General features: G+C 50.7%; 8 protein-coding genes across 8 annotated transcripts; 5 read left to right on the plus strand and 3 right to left on the minus strand.

The window, feature by feature from the left end:
- Nucleotides 1–533: 533 nt before the first annotated feature.
- BO88DRAFT_456700 (NAD-binding Rossmann fold oxidoreductase family protein) lies at nucleotides 534–1,651 on the plus strand (the record flags this gene model as incomplete). Its single annotated transcript, XM_025710938.1, has 2 exons — nucleotides 534–860; nucleotides 926–1,651. The coding sequence occupies 2 exons, from the start codon at nucleotides 534–536 to the stop codon at nucleotides 1,649–1,651; spliced, it is 1,053 nt and encodes a 350-aa protein (XP_025559739.1).
- An 894-nt stretch (nucleotides 1,652–2,545) lies between these two features.
- On the plus strand, nucleotides 2,546–3,858 carry BO88DRAFT_470270 (branched-chain amino acid aminotransferase; the record flags this gene model as incomplete). Its single annotated transcript, XM_025711662.1, has 5 exons — nucleotides 2,546–2,576; nucleotides 2,624–2,659; nucleotides 2,709–2,822; nucleotides 2,874–3,520; nucleotides 3,574–3,858. 5 exons carry the CDS (start codon nucleotides 2,546–2,548, stop codon nucleotides 3,856–3,858), a joined length of 1,113 nt encoding a protein of 370 aa, XP_025559740.1.
- A 638-nt stretch (nucleotides 3,859–4,496) lies between these two features.
- On the minus strand, nucleotides 4,497–6,328 carry BO88DRAFT_470276 (cytochrome P450; the record flags this gene model as incomplete). The annotated part of the gene is made up of 7 exons (XM_025711663.1): nucleotides 4,497–4,757; nucleotides 4,791–5,173; nucleotides 5,234–5,599; nucleotides 5,645–5,899; nucleotides 5,945–6,004; nucleotides 6,057–6,207; nucleotides 6,254–6,328. The coding sequence occupies 7 exons, from the start codon at nucleotides 6,326–6,328 to the stop codon at nucleotides 4,497–4,499; spliced, it is 1,551 nt and encodes a 516-aa protein (XP_025559741.1).
- Nucleotides 6,329–7,192: 864 nt separating this feature from the next.
- On the plus strand, nucleotides 7,193–12,271 carry BO88DRAFT_418111 (fatty acid synthase subunit alpha; the record flags this gene model as incomplete). The annotated part of the gene is made up of 4 exons (XM_025708334.1): nucleotides 7,193–7,266; nucleotides 7,318–7,344; nucleotides 7,412–7,869; nucleotides 7,947–12,271. The coding sequence occupies 4 exons, from the start codon at nucleotides 7,193–7,195 to the stop codon at nucleotides 12,269–12,271; spliced, it is 4,884 nt and encodes a 1,627-aa protein (XP_025559742.1).
- Nucleotides 12,272–12,891: 620 nt separating this feature from the next.
- BO88DRAFT_470281 (dynamin family protein) lies at nucleotides 12,892–15,189 on the minus strand (the record flags this gene model as incomplete). Its single annotated transcript, XM_025711664.1, has 2 exons — nucleotides 12,892–13,269; nucleotides 13,327–15,189. 2 exons carry the CDS (start codon nucleotides 15,187–15,189, stop codon nucleotides 12,892–12,894), a joined length of 2,241 nt encoding a protein of 746 aa, XP_025559743.1.
- Nucleotides 15,190–16,449: 1,260 nt separating this feature from the next.
- On the minus strand, nucleotides 16,450–17,512 carry BO88DRAFT_129154 (NYN domain-containing protein). Its single transcript, XM_025701381.1, has one exon. It carries the CDS (start codon nucleotides 17,391–17,393, stop codon nucleotides 16,626–16,628), a length of 768 nt encoding a protein of 255 aa, XP_025559744.1. The 5' UTR covers nucleotides 17,394–17,512; the 3' UTR covers nucleotides 16,450–16,625.
- A 578-nt stretch (nucleotides 17,513–18,090) lies between these two features.
- Nucleotides 18,091–19,391, plus strand: BO88DRAFT_407243 (enoyl-CoA hydratase/isomerase family protein). The gene is made up of 3 exons (XM_025707373.1): nucleotides 18,091–18,333; nucleotides 18,403–19,028; nucleotides 19,098–19,391. The coding sequence occupies exons 1-3, from the start codon at nucleotides 18,224–18,226 to the stop codon at nucleotides 19,205–19,207; spliced, it is 846 nt and encodes a 281-aa protein (XP_025559745.1). The 5' UTR covers nucleotides 18,091–18,223; the 3' UTR covers nucleotides 19,208–19,391.
- A 913-nt stretch (nucleotides 19,392–20,304) lies between these two features.
- Nucleotides 20,305–24,436, plus strand: BO88DRAFT_371435 (FAD/NAD(P)-binding domain-containing protein; the record flags this gene model as incomplete). The annotated part of the gene is made up of 9 exons (XM_025704205.1): nucleotides 20,305–20,488; nucleotides 20,548–20,688; nucleotides 20,793–20,909; nucleotides 20,965–21,386; nucleotides 21,443–21,575; nucleotides 21,625–22,122; nucleotides 22,169–22,342; nucleotides 22,388–22,723; nucleotides 22,769–24,436. The coding sequence occupies 9 exons, from the start codon at nucleotides 20,305–20,307 to the stop codon at nucleotides 24,364–24,366; spliced, it is 3,603 nt and encodes a 1,200-aa protein (XP_025559746.1). The 3' UTR covers nucleotides 24,367–24,436.
- Between the last annotated feature and the right edge of the window lie 190 nt (nucleotides 24,437–24,626).

Raw genomic sequence — 24,626 nt, forward strand, 5'->3', positions numbered from 1 at the left:
ATCAACGTTATCTTCATATTCAATCGACGATTGAAGGAGGGCGCATCAAATGACACATAATTGATATGGCAGCATAAACCATCCACCAGGTCTCAAGAGTAAGCTCGATCAATAATTTTCCAATCTTGAAACCATGATGGAGCTCCCTTGTGGCGGGGGCATCTCCTCTTTATCGAAGAATTTGCGTACTGCACTTCGGCTGAGCTGCCTGACTATGTGGGCCTTATCTGTTATGTTCTTGTCTATTGCAGGGATCACAACCGAGGCATGATCTCAAATACGACGTACAACACAAGCCGAGCTGACCCATGCATGCCTCGAACACCAAACAGTGCTCACGATATCCCAACAGCGTATATCCACCGATCCTAATTTTATGAGCGAGGCGGGCCACTCCACGCCTCATCGACCTGTATCTCAATCCTAGCTAGGCTAAAGACTTGACCAGTCAATATAAATATCTCAGTCACTGTCTGTCCACATCTCCAAACCTCAACATCCAATCTTCAATTGAAAATATTCTCACTACAGCAATGGCTCCTCGTACCCTTCAGATCGCTTGCGCCGGCCTAGGTCGCATGGGCAAACGTCACGCCCTGAACATCCTGCACCGGTCTCCCCGGTCGTCCCTGGTGGCAGCTTTTACCCCAGACCCTGTTGAGGCCGTATGGGCTGAGGCCAATCTGGTTCCCTACGGAGTGACTATCTACTCAGACTACGATGCTATGCTAGGCCACAGCGGTCTTGAAGCTGTGCTCGTCTCCACCATTACCACCGTGCACGCCGAACAAGCTATCAAAGCCATCGAAGCGGGAAAGCATGTGCTCTGCGAGAAGCCCCTCTCAACAGACGCCGCTATCGTATGTTTATCTCAAACCAACAAGCGTCATCATCTCAACGTTCATAACTAAAAGTAAGCATTTAGTGTCAATCCGTCGTCGACGCAGCAACCCTCCACCCCGAGCTAAAAGTCATGTGCGGCTTTTCTCGTCGCTTCGACATCTCCTACAGAGACGCCTACTCCAAGATGAGAGCAGGCCTCATCGGCACGCCTGCCATCATCCGCAGCCAAACATGCGACAAGATTGACCCCACCGGTGCCTTCGTGAATTTCGCCGCCACCTCAGGCGGGATCTTCTGCGACTGCTCCGTCCACGACATCGATCTGATCCTGTGGTTCTTTGGCGCTGACAGCAAGGTGAAGAGCGTGGTAGCTAGTGGGACCGTGGCCCTGCATCCAGAGCTCAAGGCTTACGGGGATGCGGATAACGCGGTGGGGATTATCGAGTTTCATGGGGGCCGGGTGGCGTATCTGTATTGTTCGCGGATGATGGCGGCGGGGCAGGAAGATACGACGGAGATTATTGGAACGGAGGGAAAGTTAGTGGTCAATGGTCATGCGCAGAAGAACCTGGTGGGGATCTTTGATCGAAATGGGGCGAGACGCGAGTTGCCCGCGCATTACTACGAGCGTTTCGAGATGGCGTTCGTAGACGAGGTCAATGAGTTTGCGGCGGCTTGTTTGGATGATACGGAGCTGCCTATGGGGATTCAGGGTGCAGTGGAGGCCGTCAGGATTGCGAAGGCGTTGCAGGACTCTCTGGGAAGTGGGGAGAAGGTGCGATTTGATGAGCGGGGGGCTAGGCTATGAGTGTGGTGGTTCTTTTCTCGGGGATTTTGCAGACGATAGAGCAGCGTTATTGGTAGAATGAATGGGATTTGCTATAATTGATGCGTTATTGAGGTTCTATGGGCTTCCTGCTAGCGTCCTGTGGATTCACGGCGTAAATCTGAAGGATCTTGATGCATCTACTAAGGGAATGTGGATGCTTGACATGAGTTGGGAGTGCAAGACGATGAATTAGGGTGGAGTCAGGTTTCAGTGACGGTGATACAATGTGTACTGTATGTCTGTATGTACCGTAAGTAATTTCGTCTTAGGACATGATAACAATACACTAGTAATAATACCATATGGGGACCTCGTGGCCTGATCGGCTTCCTGCGGAACTCAATTCCAACCAAGAGAGATAATAAGAAACACAGCTATGCACGTTGCTATACGGGGATGCTACTGGGGCTAGTCTCACGTCAGCGGGAGAGACACAACCGATATCCGAGAATATCGTTCGTAACTGCGCTCGATTCGCAGATCGCGTTTCTAGCCAGGTCAGGTTAGATGCACCTGCAGCAGAGCTCGATCCTGCCGAAACTACAACTTTGCCAATGTGCCAACAATCTCCGAACACGAGAGCTTCAGCCTCAGGATGAAACACTTGGCCGATGCTTATGATGTGTCAAATTGCTTATCTGTTCAACGCACGAGAATGCTGCATTTACGAGCACAGAAGGGTGTACATCGTTTACTCGGCATGGGGCCAAATATGTGGCAAGTCTAGTGGATTGGAACGTGCTTGATATTGCATTAGCATTGTGACTCTCGGCTCTTTTTATCTCGACATTCGTTTGCTTCTGTAGCATCCTCATTATCCCTCTACCATACTCACTGTCCGCACGTTTCGCAAAGTACACTGTAACCTGCACAATGACCTTCGCACCTCCAGCAGCTGACCTTGGTACATCCATCTAATTCATCCTCCACAAACATCACTAACAACCACAGACTGGTCGAAACTTGGGCTCGCTGTGAACGACATCGGTACATTCTATCTACACCCCCAACCGTATACCACATCTAACCCAGGCAGTCAACGGCCACGTCGAATGCAAATTCAACCCAACGACCCAAACTTGGGAAGCCCCAACCTTTGTCAAAGACCCTTATCTCCGCATCCACGGTCTCGCCCCGGGGCTCAACTATGGTACACCCAATCCACTTCTCACACACCCTCCAATGGTATTAACCGCAGTAGGTCAACAAATCTACGAAGGTCTCAAAGCCACCCGCAATGCCAACGAAGAGATTCTCCTCTTCCGCCCTGACAAGCACGCCTCTCGCATGGCCCACTCCGCCGACCTAGTTTCCATTCCTCCCATTCCAAACAGTCTCTTCCTCGACGCCGTCCGCCTCGCCGTATCCGAGAACGCCGCCTTCGTGCCACCCCACTCCACTAATGCGGCGCTCTACATCCGCCCACTCGCTTTCGGCGCAGGGGGACATTTCGCCCTCACTCCGCCCCGCGAGTATCTCTTCTGTGTATATGTGCAGCCCTTCGGCACCTATCACGGCACCGGGGCTGCAGATGCGCTGGTAATCGAGGAATTTGATCGTGCGGCGCCCCGGGGCACGGGCCATGGAAAGGTCGGCGGGAATTACGCGCCTGTCATGAAGTATACGGAGATGGCGAGAAAAGAGGGGTTTCCGCTTACTTTGCATTTAGATAGCCAGTCGCAGACGGAGGTGGATGAGTTCTCAACGTCGAGCTTCCTGGGTATTGTTAAGGATGGAGAGGTGGTTAGGCTGGTTGTACCGGATAGTAAGTGTGTTATAGATAGTGTGACGAGTGATTCAGTGCAGGGGATCGCGAAGAGTCTTGGGTGGGTGGTGGAGAAGAGGAGTGTATGTGTATCTGTTCTCTCCCTTGGGGGATGCATGTGCTGACTGCTGCTTAGGTGCCCTGGGATACACTTGGCCAGTTCACTGAGGTCATGGCGGCTGGAACTGCAGCTGCTGTGGTTCCTATCAGGTCTATTACGCGAAGGTCGACCGGGGAGAAACTCGAGTTTGTGAGTGGGCCGTTGTGTTTGGAGTTGTTGACGCGGTTGAGGAAGATTCAGCGGGGAGAGACTGGAGAGGAGTTTGCTGAGTGGGTAGAGGCTGTGAAGGCACCGGAGACGGTGTATGAGAAGTACCCGGGTGGTAAGAAGGCGAATGGTATTGAAAATGGTGTTCATTAGATTGGGTCCTATCTTGTTGGGCTGTATTTGAATCATAGTTGCATGTTAATCAATTATATAGTTTGTACCGTATCACCTCATAGATTTATTGCAAACATGATTTCCTTCCTATGGTTACTTATTGTAACTCAAGCTACGTTTTTCAAGGACATTTACAACCCACTATGATTGCTTCAGTTACACACTTGGATAGTATATAGAATTATATGTGTCTGGTACACTGGCAGGTAACTTAGTTAGCTAACCATTAGTTGGCGTGCTCGAGGTAGCTTTTACTGTAACACTACTAGAAAAGAGCGTATTACCTCAAGTCTAGGGTGAGGAGACCATTCTAGTGTACCATTGAACTAAATACAATCAGAGTATCGTGTTGAATGGAGTTTATGAGACATGTGTAAGAAGCAGAGGGTCAACATCATCATGCTCTTGGAGGACAACTACAACAGGGGCACGGACGGCAACGCACCGTTACTAGTGTTTCAGGCATGCATACGGTCACATAGATTACATTCAAGTATGTAGAACCTCATCCTATACAACAATCAACATAAACACATATTTCCCTCAAATCCAACCGGTAATATCTTAAGAATTCAAAGATTGAGCCCTCATAACCCACCACGAACCCGCACCATCTACTACGCCCTCTCCCTAAAACAAACCATTGGTCCCTCTTTCGACGCTGTAATATGATCATACAACTGATACTCGTTCTCCCTCTCCCTGCCAGGCCCCAATCCCTTCCTTCCCGCACCAAGAGCCACACCCTTCCCCTCACTCAAAACAAAGTCATACCTCCACAACATCGTGGCAATACCAAGTGTCAGCTCCGCCAGGGCCAATCCCTTTCCAATACATCCTCTCGGTCCGATGGAGAAAGGATTGAAGGCACCCTGCGCCTTAGCCAGACTGTCTCGATCAGCCGTACCCACGGCCTCAATGTCGCCTTCCGCACCAGCCAGTATCCATCGTTCAGGGCGGAAACTGAAAGCCTCGGGGTAATAATTCTCGTTATGATGGATGGCGTAGATCCCCGTTCCGACGTCAAAGCCGGCGGGGATGAAGTGGCCATCGAAGGTGGCGCCGCCGGGGCCGACTTCGCGCCAGAGGGCGGATCCGGCGGGAGGCGACATGCGAAGAGATTCATCAATGCAAGCACGGAGGTAGATGCAGGAGCTGAGGCGGGGACCGAGGGTGATTTCTTCCGGGGAGGAGAAGGTGTTTCTGATTTCGGTGGCTACGCGGTTGTACCAGTCCTTGTTGTGGGAGAGGTAGAAGAGGCACGAGGAGAAGGCTGTCGAGGAGGTGTCGGAGCCTGGGATATTTCGATATAAGTTAGCTAAATGATAGATAAAGACAGGGGAAGTATATGTACCGGCTACAACAAGGGTAGTCGTTTCAGCACCAATCTCAGCAAGAGACAGACTCTGCTGAGTCTCGGGATCCTTTGCATCCAGCAGGAAGGTGAAAACGTCCTGACGGGCGGACTTGGCAGCTTTGAATCTCCGCTGAAGGAGGGTATTCACGAACTGGATGAATTTATTTCTGGCGAGGATAGACTCCGCGAAGATCTTACGGTCCCAGCGCCGGAAAGCAAGAATAGGGGCCTGAGCGAGGACCGATGTCCGGACGTTTGAGTCCTCGATCGCTTTGACAACGTAGCGGTGCTCCTTGCTTGTGACCATGTTGTAGTGTTCGCCGAAGAGGACATCGGACATGATGTCGAAGGTAAGGAAGTTGACTGTGTTCGTTAGTAATGATCTCGACATAGAAGGAGGAATCTTACAGTAGTGTGCGACATTCCGTGGAACAGACCACTCGCTGGGCTTGCTGCCCACAAGTGCACCACACAGTTCATTGATATGCTTGAGAATAGCAGGCTGATATCGCCTTAGTGCAGCATCAGAAAGACCTTGACTTATGATACGTCTCTTTCGGCCGTGTGCCTTCTTGTCGATAAGGGTGAGGGTGTTCGGGGCGCGATGGACCATGGCACTGTAGAGCTTGGATTTCTGAGTGTTGCGTCCGAAGCCGTAGATGTCTTATGCTATTAGCTAGAATTCTTTGGCTACAATAGGTAGCATACCATGAAGCCCAATGGATGTGTTGATCAAGAGCTGGTTCGGCGCATAGCGAACAAAGTCCCCTATAACAGTTAGAAATTAGAGCACAACCAGCCAGACGAACAGAGGACATACCGTATTTCTCATGGCAACGCTGCATGTCAATATGCAAATCACCTTTCCATGCATGATAGCCAGAATAGAGACATGTGAACTTGGCCCAGAACGGACCTGGAAAGTGTGCAAGTGGGTGGAAGAATAAGTGGTAGACCGCATACACAAACGTCTATGTTTGTAAGTAACGCACATCAGATACGGGCATCAAGACTGACCGAAGCAACTGCAGCCCCAAAGATGGCGAGAACGCCTATCTGCCAAGAGGCTTGGAAGGTAGATGCAAAGACCATAGTACCAGTGAAGGCTAGGTTCAACCAACGGTTTGAAAGATGACAACAGATGACAAGAACTCAGTACAGAGCGTTAGCTGAAGATGCAATCAGAACAGAACCTTCACACCCAGGTAATATGCCTTTCTGTCGCTGCCAAAGAAGCGACAAGGCCTCGTCGGACATCGTAAGACAAGAATCCAAGCTCTTCTTCACGAAGTGGACTGAGCAAAGACGGCAGCTCATGCAGGGGTGAGACGACACCAACCATCGGTCCACAATCCACCTGGCTCATCCATGCAAATACGCCGATGAGCTCCACATGCCTCGTGGCGAGCTGCATGTCTCCATTAATTTCGAAAACGTGGCGAAGGATCAGGGCACACAGCCACCACCTAGGTAATCTTGTCTGCGGGATCAGGATCAGCACCATGTCCATATAGATCGGTATGATAAGATACGGTCAGTAAAATACACCATACAAGTGTAAGTTACGACCTGTATTAATACTAGTGCTGAAACAGTCGTAAAATACCGATACGAAACCCTCTTCCGGAGCGGAAATGAACTAAGCCCTATTTACGCTCAGAGTTCAGGGATTCCGATCCACTGAGACGCTCGGATACTTTCAGCTCAAGGTTTCTAGACGCTGACATAGCGCGAGTCATGCTGACGAACTCCGAGCCTCGTGGGTGGAGTTGGGGACAAGGTATCGGAGCCAGCCGCAATAGCACGCTGGGAGATAACACGCTCTCATGCAAGGCATAGAGCGTGCCTTAGTGTCAATTGGACTCCGGAGCGCTTGTGTGCGACATATATCCTGGGCTTGGTTTTCCTCGAAATACCTCTTGGCTCCCATCAAACACACTGTCCAGCAGAGCCAACATGGCATTCAAGGAGAAGATACACCCAAGGGTCCAGCGGGAGCTGGCATACGTGTTGCTGACGGAACTTCTTGCGTGAGTTTGCTTCTGTGCTCCAAGGCATTGCATCTAATGGTTTTCTTTTAGGTACCAATTTGCTTCGCCGGTCAGATGGTACGTTATAATGAATTATTGGCGCTTTGCAAGGCGAACGTGATGTGCAGTCGCTAAGCATTCACAGGATCGAAACTCAAGACGTTGTGCTCCAGGAGCAAAAGGTTGATCGACTGATCGAGATCGGACCTGCCGAGACTCTGCTTGGCATGATCAAGAAGACATTGGCGGCCAAGTACCAAGTACATGATGCTGCACTTGCCATCGAACGAGAGATATGGAGTCATAAGAAGAATGCACGAGAGATATACTATGAATCAGGCGATGCCGAGGTCGCACCAGCCCAAACGGGCAAAGAGGCATCCATACCTGCTGCACACCCCTCACAGCCAACCACCCCCGTCACACCCCCTAAGGCAGCTGAGACTACCACGCCCCAGCCAGCTCCAGTGCGGCAAGCCTCTCCCAATATCGAGGACAAGCCTATCGCAGCTATTGACATCATTGTTGCCCTCATCGCACACAAACTAAAGAAGTCACTGCAAGATATTGACTTGAGCCAAACAATCAAGAAACTGGTCGGAGGTGAACATCAATCCCCTTTTCTGCTATTCCCATTTCATCTCCACGACCACACCTGGCCTCATCCTAACACATTACAGGCCGATCCACTCTGGAAAATGAGATCGTCGGGGACCTCGGCGCCGAGTTTGGCTCCATTCCAGACGCCCCGGAAGATACTCCACTGTCAGAGCTCGCTCAATCAATCGAAGCACAAGGTTCTTGGAAGAAAGGCCTGGGAAAGACAACACAGACCCTTGTCAACCGAATGGTGTCGGCAAAAATGCCGGCTGGTCTAGGGTCTGGTGAAGTGCGGGCCCATTTGCTCAACAGATGGGGCTTACAGACAGGCCGCCAGGATGCGGTCCTGCTACGTGCTGCCGTCCAGCAGCCTGCCGCACGACTCGCGGATACCAGTGCTGCTCTTGCTTTCCTTGACGATACTGTCCAACAGTATGCTCAGGATTCGAAGATTGATCTATCTTCAGCAGGCACTTCATCCGACGGAGCCGGCGCATCGTCCGGGCCGGTCGTGGTAGACCAGTCGGCCGTTAAGGCACTGGCCAAGTCTCAGGATGACCGTGCCCAAGCCATGCTGGAGGTGTATGCAAAGTTGCTCGGAGTTGACCTGCGGGCTGGGCACAAGGCCAATACGAAGGCAGCAGAGGTCATAGCAGAGCTTCAGAACGAGCTGCAGCTTTGGATTTCGGAGCATGGTGAAGTCTACGGTTCGGGCATTAAGCCTATGTTGTCCGTGGTCAAAGCCCGCAGATACGATTCCTTCTGGAACTGGGCGCTACAAGACACTGTGGATCTATTTCACCGCATCCTAACCGGTACCATTACGCTACCTAGTCGCGAGACGGAAACCATCATGGGACGGATAGCTCGGAAGTCTAACCCCAAGCTCGTGCAGATGCTGGAATACCTGGAGACACAGTGTCTGAAGCTGCGAAATCCGCGAGCGATTAATGCCCGCGATGCCCTTCGTCAGCTGCGGCTGGCATGTAATCCGCAGATATCAGGTGCTCAGCCGTTGACTGCCCACCGGTTGATTGTTGACGCACCGAAGACAACCATCGATAGCCAAGGGAAGATTCACTATACCGAGATCCCCCGTGTGACCGTCGATGCAGTGCCACCAGCTACCCTCAAGTCTCTGGGAAGTCAAGGCTGGGAAAGTCGAGCGGACTTGAATGCAGCCTTCATGGCCACCCTTCGCCAAACGGACCACGAGTGCCTTTCGTTCTCAGACGCAGAAGTACTTGTCATTGGCGCGGGAAGGGATTCCATCGGCACCGAAATTGTCCGCGGCCTTTTGAGAGGCGGTGCTCGGGTGCTCGTAACTACCAGCAGTTACTCGCTCGCGACGACGCAGTTGTACCAACAGATCTATGCCGAAGAAGGATCTCGTGGCTCACAACTCATTCTCCTGCCATTCAACCAGGCTAGTCAGCAAGACCTCGAGTCCCTGGTGTCTTACATCTATGATTCCGACAAAGGCCTCGGATGGGATCTGAGTCATGTTGTCCCATTCGCGGCCATCCCAGAAGGAGGCCGTCAAATTGAGGACATCGACTCCAAGTCCGAGCTGGCGCATCGCATCATGCTGACAAACACGATCAGGTTGCTTGGAGCAATCAAGAAGCAGAAACAAACACGAGGATTTGATAGTCATCCTGCACAAGTGATTCTGCCATTGTCGCCGAACCACGGTATCTTCGGTGGTGATGGTCTATACCCCGAGTCAAAGCTTGCTCTTGAGACGCTGTTCAACCGCTGGAGCTCCGAGTCGTGGGGGGCCTACCTTTCGATCTGCGGTGCTATTATCGGCTGGACACGCGGGACAGGACTCATGAGTGCCAATAACAGCGTCGCAGAGGATATTGAGAAGATGGGAGTGAGAACGTTCTCCCAGGTCGAAATGGCCCACTACATCCTGGTCCTTATGTCTTCGCCTATCGCAACAGAGTGCGAGGTGACACCAGTGCAAGCAGACCTGAGTGGTGGCATGGGTCACTTCCCAAATTTCAAAGAGACTGTTGATTCCATCCGTCAAAAGCAGAAGGAGACCAGCGAGATCCGAGAGGCCCTAGCAAAGGAAGAGGTTTTTGAGCGTGCTGCCCTGGGGAAGCCATCGGAAGAAGCACCCCAGGTGCGGGAACAAAAGGCGAGGCTAGCCCTTGAATTTCCTCGTCTACCTGACTACCAGACCGAAATCCTTCCCCTGGCTGGTCAGTTGCGCGGAATGGTCGATCTCGACCGAGTGGTTGTTGTCACTGGATTCTCTGAAGTAGGGCCCTACGGCAACGCCCGGACGCGCTGGGAGATGGAGGCATTCGGGGAATTCTCACTTGAAGGCTGCATTGAAATGGCCTGGATCATGGGTCTGATTAAGCATCACAATGGACCTCTGAACGGGAACCCACATTACCATGGCTGGATCGTTGCAGCGAGCAAGGAGCCTATCCGCGATGTCGATGTAAAGAAGCGTTTCGAAGAGCACATCTTGGCACACACCGGCATTAGGCTCATTGAGCCAGAGATCAACGACGGCTACGATCCGTACAGGAAGAAGTTCTTGCAGGAAGTGGTGCTGGACGAGGATATGCCTCCGTTGAAGACGTCCAAGGAGACCGCAGAGCAACTCCGACTGGAACACGGCGATAAAGTTGAAGTTGTTCCTGAGGGCGAGGAGTACACCGTCCGTCTGCTCAAAGGAGCTTGCCTCATGATCCCGAAGGCGCTTCGATTCGACCGAGCAGTCGCCGGCCAGATCCCGACCGGGTGGGATGCCCGTACCTACGGCCTTACTGAGGATCTCGCCAGTCAAGTAGATCCAGCCACATTATATGCTCTCATTGGAACTGTGGAAGCACTTCTGAGCGCAGGAATTAGCGACCCATTCGAGATATACCAGTATTTGCATGTGTCTGAGATCGGCAATTGCATCGGTTCTGGGTTGGGTGGTGTCAAAGCACTCCGCAAGCTGCATAAGGACCGCTTCGTGGAGAAGCAGGTTCAAAACGATATTTTGCAGGAGTCATTTATCAATACCACGGCTGCATGGATCAACATGCTCTTGTTGTCCTCCACCGGTCCTATCCGTACCCCAGTCGGCGCTTGCGCAACCTCAATCGAGTCACTTGAATCCGGCTACGAGTCTATCGTCTCCGGCAAAGCCAAGATGTGTCTCGTCGGTGGCTTCGACGACTTCTCCGAGGATGTGTCGTATGAATTTGCCAAGATGAAGGCCACGGTGAGTAGTGAGGCAGAGTTCGAGAAGGGTCGTGATCCTAGCGAGATGTCGCGACCGGCGGCTTCGACCCGTGCTGGATTCGTCGAGTCGCAGGGCAGTGGTATTCAGGTGATCACATCCGCCCAGTTGGCCTTGGACATGGGCCTTCCCATCCAGGGCATTATTGCATGGGTTGGAACTGCCAGTGACAAGATCGGGCGATCCGTTCCTGCTCCCGGCAAGGGTCTCCTTACGAATGCACGAGAGGCACGACACCGAGTCCCATCCCCAATGTTGGACATTTCATACAGACGCCGAAGACTTAATATGTCACTCCAACACATCAAGGAACGCGTCGACATGGAAGTGGACATTGCTGAAGCAGAATTGGCGGACCTCAAATGCAACCCCAGCCCTTATGCAGAAGAGCGAACTGAGGAGGTCAATGAACGCCTCCGCTATGTACGCCGGGAAGCCCGGGTGCAAGAGAAGGACGCATTGAAAACGTTTGGCAACCACTTCTGGAAGAACGATCCGGAGATCTCTCCGCTACGCGGCGCCCTGGCAACTTGGAACCTGACCATCAACGATTTGGATGTAGTCTCGTTCCACGGAACATCCACCGTGCTTAACGAGAAGAACGAGACGAACATGATTAGCCAACAGCTGCATCACCTGGGTCGAACGAAGGGCAATCCTGCATTAGGCATCTTCCAGAAGTATCTGACCGGGCACTCCAAAGGTGCTGCAGGAGCGTGGATGCTCAACGGTGGCCTGCAAGTGCTTAACACCGGCTTGGTTCCAGGCAACCGCAATGCGGACAACATCGACGCAGCCCTCCAGAACGATTATCTGGTCTACCCCAGTCGCAGCATCCAGACCACGGGCGTCAAGGCCTTTTCGGTGACATCCTTCGGGTTTGGGCAGAAAGGAGCGCAAGCATTAAGCGTGCATTCCCGCTATCTCTTCGCAACCCTGGACCAGGCGACATATGACGCGTATCGGATCCGGGTTGAAGCGCGACAGAAGCGGGCGCAACAGCATTTCCGGTTTGGCATCACAGAGAATGCAATCTTCACTGCTAAAGAGACGCCGCCATACCGGAGTGACCAGGAGTTTCGTGTCCTGCTGGATCCGGAGGCGCGTCTGACCGAGAATGGCCGGGGGCAGATGGAATATGCGGAGTGACGGTGTGGAGTGCTTGATTATTGGGTATGATTTGGATGGATTTTCATATCCCTTTGGTTGATGTGTAATCGGACTACTTTCCGACTGGTTTTGCATACTGATCAACGTTTCCCTTTCTGGTTTTGTGTTGCACGGCGTTCTACGAGTTGCGAGAATATATCCACTTGTTTGGTGTGAGTTTGTGGATGTCCTTGTTCGGGTCTGTGCATCTAAAAGGGCAGTGCCCCTGTGCCAGCGCCGCTCTCTTGACAACTACATTATGTTTTTGGTTCATAATCGGTTAATTAAGCAATATACTATCTGTTTTCTGTTGTACTACCGGCTGATGCCTGTGTGTCCGACCGGGCCAATCGCTCTTCGTAGTCCTGCGTAGCAAAGCACGAATTTGACATTAGGTACGGTGCTGTATCTTCCCCTTCTTCTTCTTACTTTTCTTTTTGGATGCTCCGGGGGACTCTGCAGACAAAAACTTGGTCTCAGCCGGGGAAGCGTTCACCTCCACAAATGACGGCGACTCTTCAGCTGGCCCGCCATAGTCTTCGCTAGAGTCCGATGGTTGGCCCTGTAAACTAGACACTATCCAAAAGTTAACTATGACAGTTACCCCTAGTAAGTGGTAGTTACGGACCTTCGGCACTTTGATCAACGTAGACCTGCGAGGAGATATCGTCCTCTTCCTCGGTTTGCGATAGTCCAAGCTCATCTACTTCTCCTGCCTTGGCGTTCAGATGTCGTCCTTCCTTAATACCATTCATTCCAAAGCCACGGTCACTAACGAATTGTCGGCAAGTCCACAAGCCTTGGTCAAGAACTTGTAACTTCTTGTTTAATTGTTGCCGCATGGCACGGTTTTCATCGGATTCCCCGGCGATGCGCGATACCAGCTCGGCCGGCATCTCGAAGACTTTGAGGGGTGTAAATATATCCGATAGAGACTGTACCAGTTTGACCTCCACGACTTCAACTGCAACGTCGTCGATGAAGCGTTTCAGGGCCACCTGCAATAGTTAGTAGTGAGTCATATGAAAGGCCTGGCATTCGGGTGTTGACTGTACCTTGTAATAAGCGAGCATGCAATCCAAAGCTTCGGCTGATGCAAACCGCATCATATCCGGCTCATCGAACGATAGAAGTGATTGAACCAGCTTCTCCAGATTGTACTCATCCTGTAAATACACATACTTTGGTCTTTCTTCAGTAACCCCAAAGAAATCATTGATCGTTTCACGCACGGAAGTCGCGCGCCTCTCCGCACGAATTTTATGTATCGTCTCCGTGAAGTAGTGATTGTACGTGATTGGATGGCCTTGCTGGTGATTTCCAACGAGTTCTTCACATGCTTTTATCAAAGTCATTTTGAGCTGATTCAGTGCAGGTGAGATGACCCTGTCAAATAGGATCGCAGAAGTGGCTTCGTCGGCAACATAGCTTGTTAGAAGTGATAAAAATTCCTCGACGATCTCCCATGTCTCAAGAATATGTCGGTGAGTTATGTCCTTCCAAGGGCCACATTGCTCCTTGAATAGTTCGCCGATAATCATAGGATTAAATGTTCCTGGCAGCTCTCGCCCTCTTGTTTGTCTCATGAGCTCCTGGATGTGATTAATAAACTCGCTTCGCGTGATCGATAGTTGCCCTTTGCGGTCCTCATTCTTAGACTCATGTGCCACAATATTACGGTAGTGGCCTCGTTCATTCAGACGCGCCGCAAACCCTTCATTAAGGTTCTGAAGCAGTGAACGAATACGCTTTTGTTGGCCCGTAGAGGATTGGGCGCGCTCGAAGAACGGTTCATTGTATGTGCCATCGACGGCTGCCTTGACCAAGGTCTGAAATGATTGACTGATCCTAAGAAGATAAGTCTTCTGCTCATCCAGAGTGGTTCGCGGCTGACCAAGCTTGATCAACTGCTGATTGCAATTATCTTGTTTGTTCTTGATCTCATCAATCAGGCTTGGCAGTTCCGCCGCGATTTGCCGCAGAAGCACCTTGCTGAGGCGGTTCCGCAGTGAATTGATTCCAACACACGAAGGCGACATGTCCGCCCACGCACCCTTAGAAAAGAACTCATGCTCTTTCCTATCACGCTCCGCCAGGGTCCAGCTTCCCTCATCACTATCCATATTTCGTAGCGTATGCCATCCTAGCCGAAACTCGACGTCTCTGTTGTTTGCCAGGGATATGAACATCTTTTCGCTTTCGGAATTCGATACCAACGTATCGGGTTTGGTGATAACCCCCAATGTTCGATCGCCTGACTTATCGGCATCTCTTGCGAGTCGTAAGACGATCTGATTGGCGTAGTCATTCTTCGCCGATATGACTGCAAGAATGACACTTCGCGGCTCCTTCATATAGGATTGGACCACATTCTGCACGAGTTGAACATCTGCTGCAGATTGTTGTTTTGTCTCCGAGTGGATAAGCCCAGGCAGGTCTACAATCGTCAAGTGCGGTCGATCTGGGCCTGATACCTCGATCCGGAGAAGATCATTTGAGAACGCTTTGCCATGAGTGGATATGCCCATCGCTGCTTTGGCGTTATCGACTAGTTGAGGCAGTCCGTCGAAACCGCCGAGCTCTTCGCAGAAACTCCCCAACGACCGTTGTTCAGCCTCGCTGCGCGAGTGGTGGGGTACGATAGACACCCTAACTCCAACATTGGTATCTTTTCGGAGCACGAGCTCTGTAGGGAACCGTGTGCAGAGGTTGCTTTTGACGGGGAAGGAGACACCGGATATCGCCTCGAGGACCGAACTCTTTCCTGATGACTGGTCGCCGCAGACAATGATCTGTGGTAGAGACACATAGTGGCTGATTCCCTGGGAACGTAGCGTATCTATGGAGTTCAAGAGATCAAGCTGTTCCCGGGTGCATAGGCTGTCCAGCGCGTCCGAGCTAAACTTTCGGAGGACCATTCTGTCTGTAGAGAAAGGCTGTGGTCAATTGAAAGTCGGAGGGTTGAGTGAAGGATGTTATGATGGGTGAGATCCAATGCATCTCTCAGTTTCCATGGATATATTTGGCTTATGAAACAGAGATCTTTATATGTTGCGTCGTGTGTTCCTCGGCATTTCCAGACTCGCACTTCTCGTTTTGATGATTATTTGCGCCATGGGTGCTACTAGCCCGTTGATTGATTGACTCGGTCGGAATGAAAGCGGTATGGTTGTGCTACCGGACAGAATGCCTTGGCCCAATCAGGGACAACGATGAGCAAGGCAGTTGTGATGATTATGATATATAGGGCGAAGCCATTGTATGTTTGAATGCCGGAGTTTGCGGAATGCTTATAAGTCTGTCATGTTGAGGCATGATAACGCTATATTCATTGGGCTTTCTCTGTTTTGACCTCCGTCGCCATTGGCCAGTGGAGTAGTATCTTTGCGGCATGCAGATCAAAATCTGAGAGAGGGAATATGGCAGGGGGGAATGCCAGCAGCAGCAATGAGCTATGCAAATATGTGGCAGCCCGGCAATCTTATAACTGTAGGTACTTATCAGTTCTCTGAGGGAACCTACGATTCTTCGTGCTCGGAAACCCCAAATCCGGAAATACCAGCATACCTTCATTGCATACAACGTGCTGTGATGTGGTGAGGCAGAACAGCGTCTATACATAACTTGATAAACCCATCAATTTCCCTCCTTGCATCGGCGTTATTATTGACGTATGTTATGCTGTAGACCATCGTGCTAGATGGCGAATTGATCCCCTTGTACTACTACCCACAAGTATCAAGGTACTTTCTAGCGTGTAATGGAATTTTTTTACCTACATTGAAGATGCGATAGCTTCAAGCCTAAAAGCAATAAAGAATAAAAAGTGACTTTTATGGACTAGCCTGGCAAACTGACACTTACTATACAGACAGAACGTATCCCAGGTTAAGCGAATATTTTTTTTTCGTAGGGAGAGGGTTATTATTTTCATCAACGTATCGAAATCCAAAATAGTCGGTAGCTTTATGACCGATCCAGCATACTTTGATGGATGTGTCATGAGTTTACTTCCGTCACTTTTGGCGTAGCCTTTCCAAAACAGGTCCTTTTCAGGTGATCCGTTTCAGGCAAGCATAAAACACAATCCTAAGTCGCCCGAACACCTGATAGTTAGTGCGGCAGAAGCGATATCCACTCTGCAGTTTCTAACAAAGGTGACGAGGTGGCTTGTATAGCTGCTGAATGCGACGTAGTGCTTGCATATCAATTGAATTTGCACGGCTTGATATGAATAATCATACTTGCAGCATACCAAACTTATTTCCAGGCTTGCAATTATGACTCGAGGCGTTTCAACGGGGGATAACCCCCTGGAGAATATGACGATTGAACGTAATCCCCAGCCAGCAAATCAGCTCGACCTCCGGCGTGTGTCGCGGACGTAAATCTCAACAGACGACTTGTGTGGGTGAGGCTTGAAATTGGTTTCAAACAAGGCAGAATTAGCTATCAAATCACTGAGCTTATGGTAACCGTAACTCCGAGAGTCAAAGTCCGGATGCTTTTTAGTTAGAAGAAAGCCAACATCGGAGAGCCTGGCCCATCCGTCGTCACCGGATACTGCTTCTACCGACGTTCGTAGCTGAGTCGCCAAGGGTTCACCAGTTTGTACTTTCTTGACAGGTACAGAATGTTCAGGTGCGCGGATTCTGGTGGCATGTGGCTCCAGCTCATCGACATGCACGAGATTTTCTGTGTAGATGAATTTATCGCAGGCAGCAACAAAAGGCTGTGGCGTCTTTTGCTCGCCGAAACCATAGACCACGAGTCCGGACTCGCGGATACGAGAGGCTAATTTGGTAAAGTCACTGTCGCTGGAGACAAGACAGAAGCCATCATAGCGGCTAGTATAAAGAAGATCCATAGCGTCGATTATCATGGCCGAGTCCGTCGCATTTTTGCCCTGAGTATACGCAAACTGTTGTATGGGTTGGATTGAGTGATGAAGAAGTTGGTCCTTCCAGCCTGTGAGATATTGACTGCTCCAGTCTCCATATGCTCGCTTTGCATGAACTGTCCCGTATTTTGCAATTTCGGCGAGCAGGCGATGGATGTTGGAATGACGCGCATTGTCTGCATCGATAAGAACAGCGAATTTTGGCATGGCATCAGCGACCATGTTGGATGACTTGAGAGGATTCAAGATGCTTGACTGCTTTGAATTATTGAGCGGAATGGGTTTCAAGTAAGAAATTGTCTTGAGACTTCCCTACCTTCTTCGTATTTTATGCTGTGGTAAACTTTGATAAACCGAGGTCATGACGATGATTCTACGTGATGGATGATCAAAATAGAGAGGGGTTCGTATCCGATCAACTCTCCTCCTTCCAATATCCAATCAGGTGGCACACCCATGCTTATGCCCGAATGTCTGGATTGGTTTCCTGGCTGATGCGTAGACTACTCACTTGGAAAAGTACAGCCGCAATTCTGCAAAGCCCTCTTTCGGGGAGCAGACGAGCAAGGTGGGCGGTGTGGAACATCCAAGGAACTCGGGCGTGACCAAGTGTTCTATGCAAGGGTGATACAAGGTGTATTGTTGTAGTGTTGGATTTCTTGGGAGTTCCAAGGAAGAATAAGAGAGTATTAGCCTGGGATATGCTGGATGAAGTGAAAGTAGTTAGTGGTGGTGCTTGTCCTTCACGTGATGGAGCCATTCGGGCCACTAATTAACGTTTTCGCTATGCGCCTGTCACTTAATTTAATTAAACCTGGCAGTTGGACCTCGGCATCCCTTCTATGCAGTCATTCCCCGGATTACACTAATTAGTTATGATGCAGCTCTCTCTCTCCCTCCCTCCCCGTCCTTCCTTCCTCGGCAACTCTCCAATTTCCAACTCAATAGTACTTAATCTCCGACGGTTTCCTTAGGTCTAACAACATTCATTCCAACTGACTCCACCGCATCGACACACTCTATCTAGCATTAGCATAAACTCGCACATCATCATGTCAGACTACACATACCAACACTTCAACGTTACATTCCCGCCCGAACGTCAATATGTCGCTCACGTGGAGATCAACCGCCCCGATAAAATGAACGCCTTCTCCGAAAGGTACCACCACCACCTCCCCTTGGTTCCCTCTTTCTTCCGACCATACTAATATGTATTCCACCTCCCAAGTATGTGGCTGGAACTTTCCGCCATCTTCACCCGTCTCTCCTCGGACTCCTCCGTCCGCGCCATCGTCCTCACCGGTGCCGGCGACCGCGCATTCACTGCCGGCCTCGACGTCAAAGCCGCCTCCGAAGGCCTCCTCTCCGACACCAACACCGCTGGCGATCCCGCCCGCAAAGCTGCCCAGTTGCGGCGCCACATTGACGAGTTGCAAGAGTGCATCTCATCCCTCGAAAAGTGCGAGAAACCGGTGATCGTGGCTTACCACGCTATTTCCTATGGTCTCGCGGTTGACATTGGTGTGGCCGCTGATGTGCGGGTATGCTCGGCGGATGTCCGCTTTGCCGTCAAGGAAGTAGACATTGGCTTGGCAGCGGATGTCGGGACGTTGAGTCGGTTGCCCAAGGTGGTAGGAAATTATGGATGGGTAAAGGAGGTGGCTTTGACGGCGAGGGACTTTGACGCGGAGGAGGCTCTACGCGTGGGATTCGTCAATCGCGTGTTCAAGAACAAAGAGGAGACGGTCCGAGGTGCGTTGGATTTGGCACAGCTGATAGCAACCAAGAGTCCGGTTGCGGTACAAGGGACCAAGGAGCTGCTGAATTATTCGAGGGATCATACCGTTCCGGAGGGTAAGTACTACTCGGGTCTTCCTAGGATCGTAATATATACGGGTGCTAACTCTATCCTCTACACTCTAGGGCTGTGGTATACGGCTGTCTGGAACAGTGCCATGCTACAGACTAAGGATGTTTCCGCCGCATTGCTGTCGGGTATTCAAAGGAGAAAACCCACGTTTGAGAAGTTGTAACATAGATTACTTTGTGGTCATTATGATGATCTAGTTGGATCTAGGCTGCCTTGAGTTTGACGGGTTCAAGCAGAGGCGAGGCCAGTCAAGACGATCTACTGCAAGCGCAGGAAATAGAGAGAATATACCTCGTGAACGTTGCATTGTCAGCATTCTGAAACATGATATATTATCAATGTTAGCCAGTGAAGTCCAACAAGTTAGGATACTTGTGCTATTTCTGTAACTTGGATATGGCAGATGACGCCTACAATGTTAACCGGAAACGCTGAAGCCGAGAAGCCAAGGCACGGATGAATAGGCTAAGCGGCCTATCATGTCACCCTCCCGCACAGACTCGTTCTGTTGTGGATCCTCGTATGTAGATTCAGGTTGTATCGACCTGCTGGTCCAATCAGCCGCATAGTCGGGCGGCAAACCAGGTCTTAGCATCAAGCTGGGAGGGTGCTTATCTTCAATCTGACAGACGGTCAAAGCCTCCTCACGGTAAGTACTAGGTTCGGATTCTGATCTCATCCACCAATGTGAATCCACAACATTGTCACCGGACTCCACGTTTCACCAGTTACTCGGGGCTTTGAAGATAAAACCCCTTGACTCTGTCTCCTGCTCCTTCTAGTGACTGTCTTCCATATAGTCTTATCCATCTCGACTTGATGTCTCCCCTCGGAAATGGGGGTCATCCTCAACCCACCCCCGGTGGGCTATTCAAAATCCATCGGGGAGACAAAAGCCCAGGAGACAATCGGAATCTGACAAACAATCACACATACACCCTATAAAATTCATTGCCAGCTCTCGCTGCTGCTTAAAGCCCTAGTTCAGCCACCTGCAACTGCGTGCGGGATGCAGCCAATCCCCGCCACACTTTATCCGCCACGCCGTCGTATTTCCTACTAGTCCGGGTGCCTTGACATTTGGCGTTGATTAGGCTGCAGTATGGTGTGTGAAGAAAGCCAAATCCAGAGGAAATACAATTTGTAATCGCCTAAGAATGAGTCAACGGCGAAACGAGCCTTCAGATTTCACCCCTTTCGCGAAGACTTGTTCCTATCACGAACGCACCTTCTTTCGAAACAAGTCACCGTTCTCCAGTCATGTCTACTACAGAAGGTTCTCGACCAGATGATTACCCCCACCTCGCCAGTCCTTTCAGGGCGATGAAGGCCCAGTACGATGTGGTTGTTGTCGGGTCTGGATATGGCGCGGGGGTCGCAGCGAGTCGAATGGCTCGAGCAGGGAAGAGCGTCGCAGTCCTTGAATTGGGTTGGGAGAGACGTCGTGCGTATACTCTCTTCCTCAATACCATCAAATCACGGTTACTGACAGTCATGGTGCAGCGGGCTCATTCCCACGTTCCCTCTTTCAATGTTTGGGGGATCTCAACATCTCGGGCATCTCCCGATGGCGGTTGCCAGACAAACCCACTCGCCTGTTCCAGTTGATCTTAGGGGATGGGCAGCATGCTCTTGTCGCTCGTGGTATGTCGACCTTACCACAAGGAGAAAATGACTGAAATGGCCCCCATATTTGAGGCTGCATATGACGAGCATCTAGCATTAACATGTCCCAATCGCTTGCACAGCACTAGGCGGCTGCTCACTTATCAATGCGGGCGTCTTCCTCGAGGCCGATCGAGAGACTTTACAGATGAGTGTATGGCCCCCTGAGATACGAAACGACACATCTGCACTTCGACCGTGTGAGTCTTCATTGAATCGTAGAATGGACCATAGTTCCTAACGTCTACAAATTAGATTACTCGCGCGCGGCAGATATGCTACAGCCATCACCATACCCAGAAGATCATCCACCTCTTCTGAAGCTTGAAGCCATTCAGATACAAGCAGAATGGATGGGCAAGGTAGTAAGTTTCTACCGCACGCCACTAACAACATTCTTTCGTCGAGAGCGCAACCATGTCGGCGTCATGATGCAGGAAAATCACGGTTCGGGTAATGAAAGTACTGGTCTAAATGATGGTTCCAAAAACACCGTTTCTACCACTTACCTTACAGATGCGTGGAACTGGGGTGCTGAAATCTTCTGCGGGTGCGAGGTACGGTATATAGAGCAGGCACCTAACCAAGAAGGCTACGTGGTGTACTTTGCGTGGCATGGGAGAGGGAGGTCGGCTTTTGGTGAAGAAGTCAAGACCCAGTTGTTTTGGGTCAAAGCTGTAGGTTTGGTAACCAGTATTTATCAGCCTACGCTTATAGCATGTCATTTACCTAGACCGAGTTGTGTTTCCTTGGGGCCGGCGCTTTGGGAACAACAGAGATTTTGCTTCGCTCAAGAGACTACGGTCTGCCGACTTCGCCCATGGTGGGAAGGAATATGTCGGGGAATGGGGACATGTTGGTCTTTGGTAAGCCTGGTCGATATGGATGTAGACCATGACTAAAGACAAGCCTCAGGATACAACAGCGACTCGAAGGTAAACGGTATCTCGGAGGCGGCATCAGGCCCTGCGAACCGACCAGGTCCAACAGTCACCGGCGTTGTGGATCGAAGAGGATTATCCCCAGGGGATGCGCTCGCCGGTTATGTAATTGAAGACGGATGCATACCAAAAGCGTTGAGTCCGCTCATTCAAATCATGCTTGTGCTGCAAACCATACGTCTTCCAGCTCCGTGGTCAATCTCGGAGAGCATATCTCGGTTTGGGGAAACAATTTCCAAGTTCAAGTTGCTTCCATTCAAACTATATAAAGTGAGAGGCGCTATGCAACGCACTTCGACCTATCTAGTCATGTCACACGATAGTAACGAACTCACACTCACCTTGAAAGACGATCGACCGATTCTGCGTGGTCCTGGGGAAGGACAGTCTGAAAATTTCTCCAACATCCGATATGCTCTGAGTTATGTCATTAGCCGAGCAGGAGGTAAAATAGGATCTTCACTTTTGCGAGGTACGGTCCCCATTATTGTTAGTTTAGCATGCTAAAGTGCTCTTAGGTCGTGAACAGGAAGAAGTCACTGTCCACCCCCTCGGGGGTGCCAATATGAGTAGCAATTGCACAGGTCGTGGAGGTGTCACTAACCATCTAGGCCAGGTGTATAAAGGCCATGGGAGTGCGACACATGAAGGCCTTGTGTGCTGCGACGCCTCGGTTATACCAACTGCATTGGGTGGGTACATGTTCCCCAGGCTTGCTGCAAATGTTAACAACTTAGGCGTGAATCCTATGGCTACAATTACTGCTCTTTCTGAGCGATCTATCGATTTAATTGCCAAGAAGCGACAGTTCTCCATTGATACTGACACTCCAAACGGAAGACTCGACATCTATTCGCAACCGATGGTATCAAGGAGGGTAGAGCATGGCTTCCAGAAGACGGCTAAGGTGGATCAGGCACACTTACCGATTGGGTGGCAGTTCTCCGAGGTCCTCGATGGGCACATATATATGCATTCGAATGACTTAAGCGCTGACGCATGTGAAACACTGGGTCGCAGTTCGTCGTGCACCATGCGCATGTTTCTTACCATCGAGATTTGTCGAAGAATGGGTGAGTCCCCAAATTCAGGACATAGCGCAGTTCTCATGGCTCTAGATACGCTCGGGTTACAATATGAAGGCATATGCACCGGAACAGTGGCCTGTCGTGGACTGTCCAGAGGACCGATGAGAGTAGTCGATGGCAAGATTCGGTTTTTTGTTCCCTCAAAAAAGGAAGCAGAGTCAACGGCTTTAAGATACTCCCTTCAGCTTCTTTCAGTGGAAGACTTCAGGTACAAGCTCGAAGGATACAAAGAGATTGATTCAACCTCTGCATTCTCCATTCGCGGAATGTGGGAGGCGACCACCAAAGTTAAGATTCATGTCACTCGAGATGACGGGCTGAAAGTAGGAGCAGGCGTCCTCCGCATATCATGGCCATCTTTCCGGCGACAGATGAAAACATTTCGGACAGTTGAGCCTTTTAGGCTCGGACTATTTCCAGCATTGGTCCTATTCCTAGCCTACTTTACTCTCCAGCTTGCTGTGGTATTTCTTCGACCTCTAGCACCGGCTCGCAAGTCTCGCCACTCTCCTCAACCTCATCCTGGCCCAAAACAGCAGCCCTTCAATACAACAATCCTCAGAACAAAGGATGGAGTCACTGTACGCTTAGAAGAGTACGAGCCGTTGCCGAACACCAACGAGGCTATTACAGGCGAATTGCGCGGGTCTCAGCCAGTCTTATTCATCCCGGGAGTCACCGGTAATGCTACACATAGCACCTTTGCACTTCCATATCTGCGATGCAACATGGTCGAGTATTTCACAGCACGCGCATGTCGATGCTACGTCCTAACACCTCGCTGGGGCAGCGACACCAAAATATCAGCGCAGTGCACTGTCTATGACTGCCGCCTCGAAATCGCAGCGGCGTTGCAACATATCCTAGATCAGCAGAAACAGAAGCCATACATAGTAGCCCACTGCCAAGGCTCTGTGGCACTCGCTATGGGTCTACTAGACGGCACCATCAACCGCACACACATACTCGGCATCACAGCCAACGCCGTATTCATGACGCAGGTCCTAGCCTACTGGAACTCAGTAAAAGCCGCCACACCAGCCCTGATCCGGCTATACGAGTTCATCTCTGGCACACACTACCCAATCGGGTCGCCCGACGGCAACAAACCCATTCATAAGGTCCTCGACATCCTCCTCCGGTTTTACCCCGTCGAGAACCGTCGAGACATCTGTACCTCGACACATTGCCATCGCACCACATTTGCATTCGGCTTGTGCTGGAACCATAATAACCTCGACACTAACATTCATGACAACGTTGGCCAGTTCTTCGCGGATACGCACACCAAGCTTCTCGAGCATGTTACCCGCATGGGAACGCATGGGGCGTGCTTGGACAATGAGCTCCGCCCTCTCCTCACCGATCGGAATCTTCGTAATTTGCAGGATATTCCGATCTTGTTTATGTCGGGTACGGTTAATGAGGTGTTCAAGCCTGAGTCGACTCTACGGGATTATGAGATGCTGCGACGTCGGTTCGGGGAGCATCTCTATCGTCGGTTCTTGGTTGAGGGTTACGGTCATTTGGATCCGGTTATCGGGAAGAATGCCGCGGATGATGTTTATTGGAGGGTGTTTGAGCATGTTAAGTGGTGTGTTCAGGGTCAGAGGGGGGCGAAGAATTGATGGCTGTTGTTGGTGAGCTGGATGATGCGAACTTGTTGATTTGTTGTGGGATGAGCGTTATATATTTTGGGGCATCCGTTGATGAACCATCGTGATTTTACATTCCCAATCGAAGGCTGCTACTTACTTACTATCACTGCTACTAGTACTACTACTCAGTATAGGCAATGCTTCCGCCACCAATATTTCTGTTAAATTAAAGATTCCATTCATGGAAAGAACCGTACTGGGACCCAGCCAAACATTCGAAACGAAAACAG

Source organism: Aspergillus vadensis (assembly GCF_003184925.1).
Source record: "Aspergillus vadensis CBS 113365 unplaced genomic scaffold BO88scaffold_23, whole genome shotgun sequence".
Taxonomy (NCBI): Eukaryota; Fungi; Ascomycota; class Eurotiomycetes; order Eurotiales; family Aspergillaceae; genus Aspergillus; species Aspergillus vadensis.

What these genes read in the sequence shown, in the direction of transcription:
- BO88DRAFT_129154 (XM_025701381.1), bottom strand. Translation starts at nt 17,393, where the DNA reads ATGGTCGCTGATGCCATGCCAAAATTCGCTGTTCTTATCGATGCAGAC.
- BO88DRAFT_407243 (XM_025707373.1), top strand. Translation starts at nt 18,224, where the DNA reads ATGTCAGACTACACATACCAACACTTCAACGTTACATTCCCGCCCGAA. An exon ending in ATGAACGCCTTCTCCGAAAG is followed by an intron (nt 18,334 to 18,402) that starts GTACCACCACCA and finishes CCACCTCCCAAG; the next exon opens with TATGTGGCTGGAACTTTCCG. An exon ending in GGATCATACCGTTCCGGAGG is followed by an intron (nt 19,029 to 19,097) that starts GTAAGTACTACT and finishes TCTACACTCTAG; the next exon opens with GGCTGTGGTATACGGCTGTC.